This window comes from Panthera pardus, unplaced genomic scaffold (assembly GCF_024362965.1).
Source record: "Panthera pardus isolate Hobbes unplaced genomic scaffold, ASM2436296v1 HiC_scaffold_11, whole genome shotgun sequence".
Lineage (NCBI taxonomy): Eukaryota > Metazoa > Chordata > Mammalia > Carnivora > Felidae > Panthera > Panthera pardus.
Genome location: NW_026526666.1, coordinates 1,324,541 through 1,340,837, shown reverse-complemented (window position 1 = coordinate 1,340,837; position 16,297 = coordinate 1,324,541). Strand labels below are relative to the sequence as shown.

The 16,297-nt window shown below is 43.1% G+C and overlaps 1 protein-coding gene across 5 annotated transcripts in view; it reads right to left on the bottom strand.

Moving 5' to 3' along the window:
* The window catches only part of POGZ (pogo transposable element derived with ZNF domain), a 52,129-nt gene extending 41,875 nt beyond the window's left edge, over nt 1-10,254 (bottom strand). For 2 of the 5 annotated variants that reach the window (XM_053889570.1, XM_053889577.1), the window contains exons 1-2: nt 9,990-10,254; nt 4,323-6,084 (exon numbers count right to left, since the gene is read on the bottom strand). In XM_053889570.1, the coding sequence (XP_053745545.1) occupies nt 4,323-5,965 (1,643 nt within the window). In that variant the 5' untranslated portion in view covers nt 5,966-6,084; nt 9,990-10,254. The remainder of the gene's footprint in view (nt 1-4,322; nt 6,085-9,989) is intronic. The other 3 variants (XM_053889569.1, XM_053889572.1, XM_053889580.1) reach the window with 2 other exon arrangements.
* Nucleotides 10,255-16,297: the final 6,043 nt, after the last annotated feature.

Below are 16,297 nucleotides of genomic sequence, written 5' to 3'. Positions count from 1 at the left end.
AGAGCCTGGAGCCTGGTTTGGATTCTGTGTCTCCCTTTCTCTCTCTGCCTCTCCCCTATTTGTGCTCACTCACTCGAAAATGAAAAATAAACATTAAAAAAACAAAAAAACCCCAACAAATCAAGTATTTAAATTTAACTTGCAGTTTGTAGGAAACACAGCAATAGAGGAGTAAGTTAAGCAGCCGCACAAGAAAATAATGAGGTAAATCCAGGTGGGACATTCTATAAAGAAATAATCAGACAAATGCAGAATAGAGAACATTCTATAAAAGTAGCAACATGTTCTCTTTAAAAATGTGACACACACCCCAAACTAAATTAGAAGAAACTAGGGGTTGAGGCACCTGGGTGGCTCAGTTGGTTGAGTGTCCAACTCCTGATTTTGGCTCAGGTCAGGATCCCAAAGTCGTGGGATCAGACTGGTGTCAAACTCCATGCTAAATGTGGAGCCTGCTTGAGATTCTCTCTCTCCCTCTTTCTCTCTGCTCCTCTCTCCACCCCCACCTGCACACACACACACACACACTCTCTCTCTCTAAAATAAAAAAAAATAAGAAAGAAACTAAAGAGCCATAAGAAAATGCAACACTTGAACCTTTATTGGATTTTGATTCATATAAAAGCTATAAATGACATTTTGGGAACAAATGAAACATTTGAATATATAGACTACATAATATTTGGTAATTACTTTTAGTTTTTAAAAATTTTTAAAATTTCATTTCCAGTATAGTTAACATACAATGTTAGTTTCAGGTCTGCAACAAAGTGATTCAACAATCCTATACTTTACTCAGCACTCATTAAGAGAAATATACTCTTAACAAAAACGATAGGGGTGCCTGAGTGGCTCAGGCAGTTAAGCGTTGGACTCTTGATTTTGGTTCAGGTCATCATCTCAGGGTTGGTGAGTTTGAGCCCTGCATTAGGATCTGCGCTGACAGAACTGCAGAGCCTGCTTGGGATTCTGTCTCTTTCTCTCTCTGTCCCTCCGAGGTCCCTCCCAACTTGGGAATTATTTTTTGAATTTTCTTTAAAAGAACAGTTATGTTAGAGTTATATATGAGAATGTATTTATTCTTAGCAAGTGCCTGAAATATTTAGTGGAAATGTCATGATTTTCAAGTGGCTTAGCAAACATATGCATATTTTAGTGCTTTCTTATAGACATTAGTATGTTAAAACACCACTGTGTCTAGGTAAGAGGTTCACTGTCATACACCTTGTACTCTTTTGCTTTCACGTGCATGACGTTTTCTTCAAAAAAAAAAAAAAACGTTTATTTACTTTTGAGAGACAGAGCGTGAGTAGGGAAGGGGCAGAGAAAGAGGGAGACACAGAATTTTAAGCAGGCTCCAGGCTCTGAGCTGTCAGCACAGAGCCCGACGCGGGGCTCAAACCCACGAACCATGAGATCATGACCTGGACCGAAGTCAGATGCCCAACCAACTGAGCCACCCAGGCGCCCCCGTGCATGAAATTTTCTTAATAAAAAAGTTGCGGGAAATCAGATGAATAAGGTCTGACAGTCTAATGTAAAACATGACTATACTTGATAACACTGTACCATATCACTGAAATTTGCTGAATAGAACTTAAATGTTCTCACATGCAGAAAAAATAAATGTGAGGTGATGAATGTGTTCATTAACTAGATGGAGAGAATCCTTTTACAATGTACATGAAATCACCATATGTACACTTGAAATATCTTACATTTTGGCAATTATACTTCAATAAGGTTGAAATTAAAAAAAAAAGTTGGGCATAAAAACCACCTATTCTGCCACTATCCTTTTGCCATTTACTAAATCAAACTGGTAGCCTTGTTGATTGAATTTTCTGTTTAACTTGTTCTTATTTCTAGGTGCAATTTTCACATAGATTCACATACACACATTTCTTAAAACGTACATAATCAATATAAGAAAAAATGAATTTAAGGTGGATTATGTTGGCTACCAAGGAGGTACTGTAAGAGGAGACAGACTCTGCCATCTTCCATTAAGCCAACCCATTATTTGACATCTTAGTAACCTATTTGGTCTCTGTATTTTACAGCAGTAATTGTAGTGACAACCTAATTTTTGTATACTTAGTAGACTTTACTCAATAATGTGGCTCACACAGGACTATTAGCAATTCCCACAGTCTTTTAAGTCTTTGTCATTCATCTTTCCACCCATAGTATGGGTATACCAGACATACCTTTCTAGGGAAAAGTGAACTACACCTTAAGCACTGGCAAATATGGTAATCTATACTCAGATCCTAGCTAATCAGTAAAAGTCTACATAATTGAAAAGATACAAAGAGAATCTTTACAAACAACCTGTTATTTAAAAGTGACAAGGGTGGCTCAAATGGTTAAGCATCCGACTCCTTATTTCCACTCAGGTCATGATCTCACAGTTCCTGGGGGCTTGGTTTGTGGGATCAAGCCCCACGTTGGGCTCCAGCTGAGGCTGCTTGGGATCCTCTCTGCCCCTTCCTCCTTCCCATTCATTCTCTCTCTCTCACACAAAATGAATAAACATTAAAAAAAAAAAACAACTGGCTGGCTCAGTTACTTGAGCGTCTGACTTCGGCTCAGGTCATTATCTCACGGTTCCTTCGTGATTTGAGCCAGCTGTTGGGCTCTGTGCTGACAGCTCAGAGCTTGGAGCCTGCCTCAGATTCTGTGTCTCCCTCTCTCTCTGCTCCCTCCTCTACTTGTGTACACACACACACACACACACACACACACACACACACACACGCTCTCTCTCAAAAATAAACAAACGTTACAAAAACAAAAATTTTAAGAACATACCCTCTTACTCTTGGGTAAGAAATAATAATCCTCAAAACAACTGGCATCTGTTCTCAAGTTATCTCAATTTTTGTCTAGATTAATTCTAGAAAACCTATAGAGCTGACTACTTAATATGGCTATAAAATTACCATTAAACCTGTAAGAAGCTTTTATTGTCTTTTGCATGACCGATTTCGTCCCTTACAGAATCTAACAGTTGTAGAACTTCACATATAATATTCACAATGTGTTCCTAAACAGTGTTAATAATCTAACACTCCCAAACACAAAATACTTTCAATTTACCAGGCAGCAAATCTATCAAGAAGCACCCAGATAAGAGCTCTGTGCTCTTTACTAAAACAACAACTAAAGTAAACAGTAAGTTCTCTATTTTTAAAGGGTTCAATATTCAGGGGTCCCTTTCCCAAGAAGCTTTTCTTGGCTGACAGTTGTGTGACCTATATTCCATTTCTACTCCCTTGATTTCATTTAACTCTTCTAAATACTAGTAATATGTTAGTCTATTTCCCTTTTCTCCTCCTGAGTTATACGTAAAAATGTTTTTTGTGGATATGACTTTATTATCACAAACCCGAATGCCAAGAATCTATCAAAGTCTTATTACATTGATATGATAAAGGCACCAAACAGCTCTAGGGTTTGTAATTTAAATCAGAAATCACCACCTTCAGGGTGCCTGGATGGTTCAGTCGGTTAAGTCGGTTAAGTCCGGTTAAGTCCGACTCTTGATTTCCGCTATGGCCACAATCTCATGGTTTGTTGGTTCAGGATCCCAGGCCATCAGCCTGGAGCTTGCTTGGGGATTGATTCCCTGCCTCTCAAAATACATAAATAAACTTTAAAAAAAAAAGCGTCGGGGGTAGCTGGATGGCTCAGTCGGTTAAGCATCCAACTTTGGCTCAGGTCATGATTTCATAGGTTGTGAGTTCGAGCCCCACGTCAGGCTCTGTGCTGACAGCTCAGAGCCTGGAGCCTGCTTCAGAGTCTGTGTCTCCCTCTCTCTCTCTCTGCCCCTCCCCTGCTGTGCTCTCCCTCCCCCTCTCAAAAATAAATAAACTTAAAAAAATAATAATAAAATGAAAAAAAAGAAATCTCCACCCTCAACAGAAAGACATACAGTAAAACCTTGGCTTGCGAGCATAATTTGTTCTGGAAACATGCTTGTAATCCAAAGCACTCGTATATCAAAGCGAAATTTCCCCATAAGAAATAACAGAAACTCAGATGATCCATTCCACACCCAAAAATACTCATGTAAAAATGATTACAATATTGCAATATAAAATAATAAAGAAAATACAAAATATAAAGAAAAGTAAATAAATTAACCTGCACTTACCTTTGAAAACCTTCGTGGCTGGTGTGAGGGAGACAAGAGAGAGGAGGGTTATTGTGTAGGACGACTTTCACTATCACTAATGGAATCACTGCTATGTACTGGCTCAATGCAATCTTTCTCTTTTCGTGCAACTTTAACAAGGAACCTATCCAATGACACTTACTTTTGCCTCCTTTTGAGGATTTCGCGGAAATGTGACATTGCATTGTCGTTAAACAGATTCATCGCTTGCACTGCTACAGCCTTATTCAGGTGGTGCTTTTCTACAAAATTTTGCACTGTTTCCCACATTTTACACATCTCCCTAATCTCATCTGAAGTGAGGGATTCCTCTGCCTTCTTCTCCTCTGCAGACGAGATCTCCTCCATAACCTTTTGCTGTTGCTCGTGATGCAGATCCATCAGTTCATCGGTGGTCAGCTCCTGACCATGTTCCTCCACCAGCTCCTGGATGTCATCCTCGTTCACCTCTAGGCCCATGGTCTTCCCCAAGGACACAATTTCATCGACAACTGGCGCCTCCTGTTCATGAGCAAGCCCCTCTATGTCATGTCCAAGAACACAATCAGGCCACAGTTTTCTCCAAGCAGAACAGAGGGTTCTCTTGGTGACCCCATCCCAGGCTTTATCAATGATCTTAAGGCAGTTCACGATGTGGAAATGATTTTTCCAAAATTCTCGTAGAGTAAGGTTTGTTCCTTCGGTCACCTCAAAGCATTGCTGAAATAGTGCTTTGATGTAAAGCTTTTTAAAGTTTGAAATGACCTGCTGATCCATGGGCTGGAGGATTGGAGTGGTGTTGGGAGGAAGGAACTTGCCCTTAATGAACTCGAATTCCTCCAGTAAGTCGTCCTCAAAGCCTGGAGGATGAGCAGGAGCATTATCCATGACCAGCAAGGCTTTGAGTGGCAGATTCTTTTCTAAAAGGTATTTCTTCACTGCAGGACCAAAGACCTCGTTGATCCACTCAATGAACAACATACGAGTGACCCAGGCCTTGCTGTTGGACCTCCACATAACGTTTAACTGGCTCTTCTGAACCTTGCATTTCTTGAAGGCTCGTGGATTCTCAGAATGATACACAAGCAGGGGCTTGACTTTAAAATCCCCGCTTGCATTAGCACAAAACAAGAGGGTGAGATGGTCTTTCATGGGCTTGTGACCAGGCATTGCATTCTCTTCTTCTGTAATGTAGGTCCTCTTTGGCATCTTTTTCCAAAAAAGCCTCGTCTCATCGCAGTTAAAAACTTGTTCTGGCAGATAACACTCGGAAACCATGAGCTTCTGGAACTCAGTAGCGAATGCCTCAGCTGCCTTAGCGTCCAAACTTGCAGCTTCTCCGTGCTTTGCAACACTACGGATGCCACTTCTCCTCTTAAAGTTATCAAACCATCCCCTGCTTGCCTTGAAGCCTTCTTCTTTTTCTGTTGACGTACCTGGCAGTTTACTTACAAGGTCAGTGTACAAGGCCTTTGCCTTCTCACAGATAAAATTCTCAGTCACAGTATCACCTGCTAGTTGCTTCTCGTTTATCCAAACCAGAAGCAACTTCTCTACATCTTCCAGGACACGTGGCCGTTGCTTTGATATTCTCGTGACTCCTTTTGCTGCATCTAGCCCCCTTATTTCTTCTTTCTTCTTTAATATTGTACAAATGGTCGATGTAGACTTCTTATAAAATCTTGCAATTTCAGCCACTCGCATACCTCGTTCATACTTCTTGATGATTTCCTTCTTAACTTCCACTGTAATCATCTCCTTCTTCTTACCACCTTTCTTTTCAACATTTTTCCGCCTGGGGGCCATTGTATACGCTTGCACGGATGTTGACTACAGTACAGTATTAATAAACTCTTGTTACCGTATTTAATGTAATTGGCAATAAGGCAGCAGAGGAAAGGGTCTATATCTGCAGGCAGCCTGACCTAGAATGAAGCAAAGCATTCCTAAGCTTACTCTTGTATGGAAAAGCAAAGGACTGTCCATAGGTGCTTTGAAGTGACAAAACATACACTAGTGCCAGCTGTGGGCACCTTCCAACGTTCTGAAAGATCACTGATTTCTGCCAGATGCTGTGGCCTGAGACCGAGCATCTGGGCATGGGAGACCATCACCCACAAGCCCGTAGAGAAAGAAGAACCACTGGCTCAGCTGTAATCATGTGACATTCAGTGTCACATACTACTTGTATTGCAAGACATCGCTAGTTTATCAAGTTAAAATTTATTGGAAATGTTTGCTCGTCTTGCAGAACACTCGCAGAACAAGTTACTCGCAATCCAAGGTTTTACTTGTATGTAGAATAAAGACTGAAAAGTTACCTGGAATATACTTTAGTACAATACCAGGCATTATTTTGTAGTTTACACTCATCACCTCAATGAATTCTCACAATTATATGTCCTAAGTACTACATTTTACAGATGAGGTTTAAAAGGAGGTTTAGAGAGATTCAGTAACTTGCCCAAGGTTAAAGTTAGTAGATAACACACCAAGACTCAAATCAAAGTTTTTCTCTAAAATTCTCCCCCAAGCCACTGCCTCTTCCATTACTAACTCCAACACACACCTGTAAATTCTCCAGAAGTTCCTACATTGAGGCAGATTTGGATGATCTCAGAAGCAGAAGCATAGAACAACACCCAGTGATTCTCAAATGTTTTGGTTTCAGGACCGCTTTACATTCTTAAAATTATTGAGGACCTCAAAAAGTTTTTATTTATGTGGATTCTATCTTTTGATATTTACCATGTAAGGCCTTAAAACAAAAAAAGTTAAATACTTATCAACACTAATCAACACAATTAACAATAACAAACCATCACAAGTTAATATAAAGAACATTTTCAATTAGAAGTTATCTTTTTCCCCAAAATAATTAGAAAAGTAATATTGTTTTACATTTTTGCCAATTGTTTAGGTATAGCTTAATAGAAGGCAGTTGGATTCTCATAGCTGCGTATGCATTCAGTCTGTTTGCTGTATGTTGTTTTCGTTAAGTATATGACTATCTAGCCTCACACAGCAGAAAAAAAGAGAAGTCTTCTGAAAACCTTTTCAGATAGCTGTGTATATTGACACAATACTAAAACTCAAAAAATGGTAGTTTCTCAAATAAGTTACATCTTGGAATCTGAATCCCTATCAACCCACTTTTTGTATTTTCTTACATTAAAATCCACTGATGTAACTTGCATTTTGAAAGGATCATTTACCCATGATATTTTGAAACATCACACATGGGTCACTTGGAAAATACAAATTTACTGAAATGTCCAGGTTCCAAATGTTGACACATTTCACTAGAATTATAAATACAATTTAAAAAATACTTAAAAATCACAGTCATTAACACTGATGCTACAAGAAAAGTCTTTAATGTACTGGGAAGCTGTCAAACCTGAGAGGTCAACTTTTTTAAAAGTTTATTTTGAGACAGAGAAAGATAGGGTACACGCGCGAGATGTCAACTTTGAACAAATTCTTATTTTCACGCTCAAATTTTTATCATTGGTAACAAATACTTAGTCAACGGTTTTCCTTGAAGTGACAAGCTCACTTCATTTTCAGAAAATATCTGCCAGGGGCGCCTGGGTGGCTCAGTTGGTCGGACTCTTGATTTCCGCTCAGGTCATAATCCCAGGGTCGTGGGATGGGGCCCCACATCAGGCTCTGTGCTGAGCATGGAACCTGCTTAAGATTCTTTCTCCCTCTGCCCCACTCATGCTCAGTCTCTTAAAAAAAAAAAAAAATCTACCAAACATTAAAGTGTGAAAATAACTAGTCAGTCGTTCTTTAAAGTAAAAATGCAGCTCATAACTCAATCTCACAAGTGCTTTTTCTTATGCGAAGGATCATACCTCCTTAGGCCGCAAGTGTCTTTTCTTAAAAAACTAAAAAGACATCCACTCAAGGGTTGAGATTTTTAAATTTATTTTAAAAGCACCTGCAGGACAGGGGCAAACAGAGAGGGCGGCATCCCTGCTGTCCAGGCAGAGTCCCATGCAGGGCTCCATCACAGGAAGGGTGGGATCATGACCTGAGAAGAAATCAAGACCCCGGCACTTAACGACTGAACCAACCAGGTGCCCCAATTAATAAATCATTTTTACTGCTTCATCAAGGATATTCTCACATGGAATGTCATGCAACTGCCTTGCTTTGTGCTAAGGTACCACCAGCAGTTTTACCCAGCTTTGCTTTTGGACCATCAGTGCAAATGTCACTGAAAAGAAATGAGTAACATCTTAGTATCACCTATTTTGAAAATAGTTATGACCTCTCAGCTCCCCTGAAAGGCTTTATGCTAAACCAAAATTCTCAATGTGGTAGTTGCCTTAATTAGCCTCAGCTAAAGGACTGTGGGTTAAAAATGTAGAGAAGATGGCACCCCCCCATCCCGCCCAAAGAGACTTAGGGATGAGCCCCCCCCCCAAAAAAACCCCAGCACTTTCAGCAATCTCCAAGGTACTTTTTATGCATCCCTAACAAGTGTGCGAACCAGTTGGAATTCAGAGTCCAATTCCCAGGGCCAAGAGCAACCCACGGGTCTGGACATCGGTTTATCAACAAGCAGCCCCCCCCCCCCCCCCCCGCTTCCCCTCTAGCTAGATGGGAATCCTTAGGAAGTAAAACTCCGTTTCTGTGGGGTTTTGAACTGCGGTGGATAGTGTCCAAGAGTGTAGAAGGCTAGGCTACAATCTGCACCAAGAAGGCGGTTGTTCTGAGATAGTACAACGGTCTCCCAATTTCCATCTCGAAAACGAGATTGGGCTAAATGACTTCCAAGACTCTTCTCAGCCCCACCTTTTTCTGAGCTGAGAATGTCCAAATAAGTGAGAAGAAATACGTCCAGTGTTATTAACAGTTTGGGGAAATCCCGCGTCTGACGGGAGGAAATCTGGGTAACTCGCAGAAAGAAGGGAAAGCAGGTGGATCAACGACATCACTCTTTCCAGTAGGTGATGAGAATCTAGAAAAAAATAGTCCCTGGGATAAACATGGCGCCCACCGCGGCAGGATATAAACACCAGGAATAAAGCTATTCCGCCCCATCCCATTTTATAAATCACGGCGCCATCGCAAAAATATTTTAGGTCCGAGGGAGGAGACTTTGTAAACTAACTGCAGTGCACTAAAGCCTAGGATGTACTATTGGACCGAGCAGAGATTACATAACACAAGGGAGCGGCACAGCGATCACTCATTTACTAGCTCGCGCTCAAAAAGAGCGCCCCACTCCTTCGCCGGCGGGGACGCGGCGGGAGAACCGAGCGCTACCCAACCCCCCGGGACGTCACCTCGGTGCCGCCTCGACCCCTCGCCCGCCCCTCCCGCCGCGCCCCGGCGTCTCGCAGCCGCCCGCGCCCCCGCCCCCTTCCCCGCGGGCCGCCGCCCGCGCCCGCGCCCGCCCACTCCTCCGAGACGCCTCGCGCCGGGCGTGCGTGTGGACGTCGGATGTGTGCGGGGCCGTGGGGCGCGAGTGCGCGCGCGCGCGCGCCGCGGAGGACGCCGGGGGGCGGGGGCGGCCGGCAGGCAGGCAGGGGCCGCCCGGCCCGGCCCGCCGCGCGATTCCCGCGGTTCCGGAGCGCACGCACTCACTCTCGCGCTCGCGCGCCGCACCCCACGCCCGCCGCCGCGGGCCGCGCCGCCACTCGCGGGGGGCGGGGGCGCGCGCCACCGGGCCCCCGCCCCCACCCCTACCCCTCGCGCACCCGCCCCATCCCCCTCTCATTGTCTCGCCTCGGAGCGCCTCGCCGAGCGAAAAGATAACGGAACCCCCGAGAGAAGGGGGTGGGGAGAGAGAAGGCTCGCCCGCTCGCTCACTCACCTCCCGTGGTCGTCGCCGCCGGTAGTCTGACCCGAGGAAGGCGCCGTCGCCTTAAAGGGACCTTGCACCCGGCGCCGGGAGAAGGGGGTGGGAGCAGGGGAGGGGACGGGGGCTTGGGGGAGACGGCTGAGAGGGAACCGTGGAGAGCGCGTCTCCCCGAGGGTGAAAGGAAACCTCCCTCGGGTTCGAGTGATTTGGGGTGGATTTTTTTCCCGAGGGGGGCGGGGGGGCCCCGAGGGAGGGGGGTGGGGGGGCCAAGGAATGCGGCTCCGTGTACGGGAGCTGGCGCGGGGGAGAGAGACGCCGACTCCCCCCACCGACCCTCTCGCCCCGCGGAGGGATACGTCTCGTCACTTCCGCCCTCCCCCTCTCGTGGCCTTTCAATTGGTTGGAGTGCCTGGAACGTCATGAGCTCATCCTAACCCTTGCCCGGGCTTCTTTTCTAGTCAAGTTTGTCTGGGCCTGCAAATAAATAAATAAATAAGATCATTATTATTATTTTTTAATGAAATAAGGAATAATTAGCTTCAGAAGCAACATCTAAATTTTGGTGAGAAAAATGGGATTTCCAGAGAGAATGTTCCCAATTCATTTGCTTGGACTTTCCAAGGAAATTCTGGGAATCTCCCCACTTTCCACTCAAAACTTGTACCTAACCTAGAGGGGACCCTCATACCTCAGGCCAGATGGTGAGGCCCAGTGGCACCAAAACTGTCATTGGAACAAAGGCAGCAAAATGGCACACACTCTTCCTCAAGAGACATTCAGCCAAGGAGCCTTATGGCAGTAGCCTTAAGAACTTTTAAAAGCTAATTTTACCCTAACCCTTCTGGAGTCTGTAAAGAAATATCACATGATTGTCTATCCAAGTAATTCATGTATGGAAACTGCTTTGAAGTCATTGTGAAAAGACTCAGCAGAGATCCTCGATTCTAAAAAAATCCATAGATTCGATATCGGTGCTTTTTGCTCCAATCAAGGCTGAGATGGATTGGCCCAAAGAAATTGATTAGTCCATTCAAGACCATCCACCTGTAATTTTTCCCCAAACAAAAAGTAACTTCTTTTCCAGGTAGCTAAGAAATTTCGTCCTTTTTCACTTACTGAGATAATATTTTAATATTTTCTTTGGGGATGTGAGGATGTTGTTGCTCTCTAAGCAATGCACGCATATTTGCTCCAGACCAAATGTAAATCAAAGTACTATGTGAGAGACTGGGGAGATTCAAAATCATATTTATTCATTTTTTAAAAATATATGTATACTCCAAACCATCAGACTGAAAATAGGCAATGGAAGTAGGCATTCCAAATTGTACACCAATGCATGTGTGTGCATGCGATGCCACCCATTTTCATGCCACTTCATCCCACATCATAACAAGAACATGTGAATAATTTGAACTTGTCATTTTTAGCAAGAACTTTATTATTTGGATTAAAGAAATCAATAATCCTTCTGAAAGTACTTCTGAAGCCTTTCCAGACCTGATCTGGAAAACCCCATGATGGAATTATGGAATCAATCACCAGAGGACAAATTCTACACGAAGCTCAAATCCTATTTTATGCTTTCCTGCAATAATTGTAATTCATTACAATGTTATTTGCCTATGAAATATTCCTGTTGAAATGTATTTTGCCATGCTGCAGTGCCAGATGCTCTCTGCCAAATAAGGTCTAGTCCAGTGGACTGTACCATGTACTGTTGACCAATAACCATTAGCATACCATACTGAAAATGCATCATACATCCATTCACTTATTCAACACTTTTTTATTGAGTACTTTGCTGTATTCAGCCACTGTTCTAGGTGCTGGGAGTACAGCAACAAAGAAAACAAAATCCCGGAACTCATGAAACTCGTACTCTAGTGAGAAGAGACATACAAAATACACACAAACAAATTGTTCCAATATCTATTGTTGAATAACAAATGGCCCCCAAACTTAGTGGTTTAGAACAACAACAATTTTACTATTATCTCTCATGGTTCTGGGAGGTGATTAAGCTAAGTTAAGCAGTTCTCATTTGGAGTCTCATGCAGGGGCTGGGTCTGAAGTCATCTCAAAAGCTTCCTCAAACATCTAGAGGTTGGTGATGGCTGTTGGTCAGAACAGCTGGCTGTTTGGCCTCTCCATGTGGCCTAGGCTTCCTCATGTCACAGTGGCTGAGTTCCAAGATTGAGTGCCTTATAATGACCAGGCAGAGATTGTATGGTTTTTTGTGACCTAGCCTCAGGGGTCACACAGCATCACTTCTGCCACAATTACAGGCTGCCCTCCATTTGAGGCCAGTGACAAACATCTCTCAAAGGAAGTCGTAGAAATATCACATTGTAAGAAGAGTATGTGGCATAGGAAATCTTGTTGTGACCATCTTGGAAAATATAACCTACCACACATTACATAAGTAAATATACGGTAGGTGATAATGTGATAGGTGCAATGGATGGGGAAAAAGGCAGGAGAAAGGGGGATTTGGGAGTGTGGTACAGAGGTGGGGGTGGGAACGTTGTTATTTTATGTGGGGTGGCTGGAAAAGGCTCCATTATTTTTTTAATATACATATTTTATTTTATTTTATTATTTTTAAAAATTTACATCCATGGGGCGCCTGGGTGGCTCAGTAGGTTGAGCGTCCGACTTCAGCTCAGGTCATGATCTCGCAGTTTGTGGGTTCGAGCCCCGCATCGGGCTCTGTGCTGACACCTCAGAGCCTGGAGCCTGCTTTGGATTCTGTGTCTCCTTCTCTTTCTGCCCCTCTCCCACTTGTGCTCTATCTCTCTCTGTCTCTCAAAAATAAATAAACTTAAAATAATTTTTAAAAATTTACATCCAAATTAGTTAGCATATAGTGCAACAATGATTTCAGGAGTAGATTCCTTAGTGCCCCTTACCCATTTAGCCCATCCCCCCCCCCCACAACCCCTCCAGTAACCTTCAGTTTGTTCTTCATATTTATGAGTCTCTTCTGTTTTGTCCCCCTCCCTGTTTTTATGTTATTTTTGTTTCCCTTCCCTTATGCTCATTTGTTTTGTTTCTTAAAGTCCTCATATGAGTGAAGTCATATGATATTTGTCTTTCTCTGACTAATTTCACTTAGTGTAATTCTCTCCAGTTCCATCCACGTAGTTGCAAATGGCAAGATTTCATTCTTTTTGATTGCCGAGTGAGACTCCATTGTGTGTGTGTGTGTGTGTGTGTGTGTGTGTGTGTGTGTGTATATACCACATACCACATCTTCTTCATTCATCCATCAATGGACATTTGGGCTCTTTTCATACTTTGGCTATTGTTGACAGTGCTGCTATAAACATGGGGGTGCATGTGTCCCTTCAAAACAGCGCAACTGTATCCCTTGGACAAATGGAAAAGGCTCCATTATTAAGGTGACATTTGGGGGCAGATCTGAAGAAAGCGAAGCCAATTTCAAGTTTTACTCTTATTAAAAGTGAAATCATTGGAAGATTTTGAGCTGAGGAGTGACCTAACATTTTTAAAGGAACACTCTGGCTGCTGGTAGATGCAAGGAGTATGTGCAAGAAGATGACTTAGGAGACTAGTGCAATAATCCAGGTGAGAGATGATGCTGGCCTGGACCCAGGTGGGGACCGTGAGCTGCTACTTCAACTGAGTGAGTTCTGTGGTGTGTCGTTTACTTCTCTGTGACCTATATTTCGGTAATTTCATTTGTGTCCTGGAAGACAGTTTTGACCCATAATGGCTAATAAAATGTGTGAATGATGGTGCTCTGCCTGCCACAAAGAAATAAAGGAAGAACTTCATGCTGATCATAAATGAGAGTTTTTTGGGTTTTGGAGGCACCTTTGAGGATCGAGTTCAGGAAGCAAAGGTAAGGACCAAAAGACGCTCAGGGAATGGGGTAAGCTCTCTGACATTATAAGAGATGTCCTAACTGTGCCACAGCCTGGGAGGATTCGTCAACTGTTGAATGATTAATTGCCAGAAGAAATCACTAATAGAGACATAACTTCAGGGGATGTAAAGAGAACTCTACCACCTTACAACACTGGAGGAACATCTCCAAAAGGACTCAATACTTAGTGCTCCCATTTCCAGAAATGTAATCCCTGTGCTAAAGAGAGAATGTCCATATTTATTTGGACAGTGTTGGAACATTTTGATGTCCTCAGCTGACACACAATTTTTAGAGTGAATAAGCCTGATAGCTGTGATTTCTTGTATCTGACCCATCTGGGTAATGATGGGAAACCAAAGCAGTGAGCAAATAACCTGGATTAAATCCTTAGAATTGAATTCATATGTGCCTCGACGTGTTGGGGAAGGGCCTGAAAGCCATTCCAGTTTGGTGTATTGAAGAAATTGTACCCTAATACTGCCGCTAAAAGTCTACCCCAGTCTTCAGTAGCCAACTTAGAAAAATTGAATCCTCTCCATATGGATTTCTAAGAAAGAAGGTCAAAAGTTAATGGAAGTCCCAAGTTGGGCATTTCACAGTTAGGTAGCTGGAGAGTGTTTCTTTTCTACAGTTTATGGAAACATTTGCTTCCTTGGCTTATGGTTTCTGCCACAAGTTGAAAATTGGAACCACCTGTAGCTTAGAGTGTCAAGGTAGAGAGACAAATGATTTCAACATGTCTTCAAAAGCAGTGATTCATGGGTGCCCCTTTGCCATTGTTTTGCTAATATCCAAACCTAATCAATGACTGCTCAGGTTCAGTGTGAAGCTGACTGCTACTTGCCAGGGTGGGGGAGTAGAGAGGATGGTGAGGTCAGTCCAGGCAGAAAGCAGCTTTGTGGGGAACAATGCCAGGTTTCTTTTAAAACAAGCATCTTAGGGGCGCCTGGGTGGCGCAGTCGGTTAAGCGTCCGACTTCAGCCAGGTCATGATCTCGCGGTCCGTGGGTTCGAGCCCCGCGTCAGGCTCTGGGCTGATGGCTCGGAGCCTGGAGCCTGTTTCCGATTCTGTGTCTCCCTCTCTCTCTGCCCCTCCCCCGTTCATGCTCTGTCTCTCTCTGTCCCAAAAGTAAATAAAAAAAAAAAAACGTTGAAAAAAAATTTTTTTTAAAACAAGCATCTTACTCTCTGCAACATACATTCAGGTCAAAACCAGAAGCTCAAAGGAAGCTACTCATTTTGGAAGATATAAGAGGTAGAAAAAGAGTGGAGAAATTTTCATCATTTGAGAATCTCCCGGCCCCGAAGATGGACAGCTGATTTCACTTGAGCCTGCGAGTCAAGAAAAGTCAACACATATGGGCAGGAATAGATGCCTAACTTGATAGGGAAATAATCATAACATAAAGGGCAAGTTTGACCAGCATCAAATAAAAAGTGGGAAACTCAGAGGCTGCTGCTAGGTTTTATTTAAAAGATTATTTGCTACCTCCTTAAGTTTAAAGGAGCTGAGGACTTTCCTAGGCATTCAGAAAATTCTCATGAAGTGAGGAATAAGTGGAGGAAGTTTTCAGATTGGGTTCCTAAAATAAGCGTTGCTCATTAACTTTCAGTAAAAAGGAATTGAAGGCTCTGTCTTCAAAATATATTTTGTGGGGTGCCGCAAAATATATTTTGTGGTTCAGTCAGTTGAACATCTTGATTTCAGCTCAGGTCATGATCCCAGGGTCCTGGTATTGAGCCCTGCGTCAAGCCCCCTCCCTCGCCCCCCCCCCCCCCCCCCCCCCCGCACGGCCCCACATTGACCCCATGATGAGTGTGGAGTCTGCTTAAGATTCTTATTCTCTTGGGGAGCCTGGGTGGCTCAGTCGGTTAAGTGGCCGACTTCAGCTCAGGTCATGATTTCACGGTCTGTGAGTTCAAGCCCCGCGTCGGGCTCTGTGCTGACAGCTCAGAGCCTGGAGCCTGTTTCAGATTCTGTGTCTCCCTCTCTGTGACCCTCTCCTGTTCATGCTCTGTCTCAAAAATAATAAACGTTAAAAAATTTAAAAAAGTATTAAAAAAAAAAGATTCTTTCTCTCTCCCTGTGTCCTTCTCCTCTGCTAGCTCTCTCTGTCTCTCTCTCAAAAAAAAATCAACATATATTTTGCAAGAAATGTATTAGCAGCAACTTCATCAGTTATCAAGACTTCTCTGTGAGTTGCTGTATGATTTCATGGAAGGTAATAATTTCATTAAACTTTGAATTATATTAATATTATCTAAGAGATTCTCCTGGGGCACCTGGCTGGCTTAGTAGGTGGAGTGTAAGACTCTTGATCTCAGGGTTGTGAGTTCCAGCCCCATGTTGGTTGGGTATAGAGATTACTTAAATTTTTTTTTTAATTAAAAGAAAAAGAGAGAGAGAGAGAGACACCTAGAAGCAA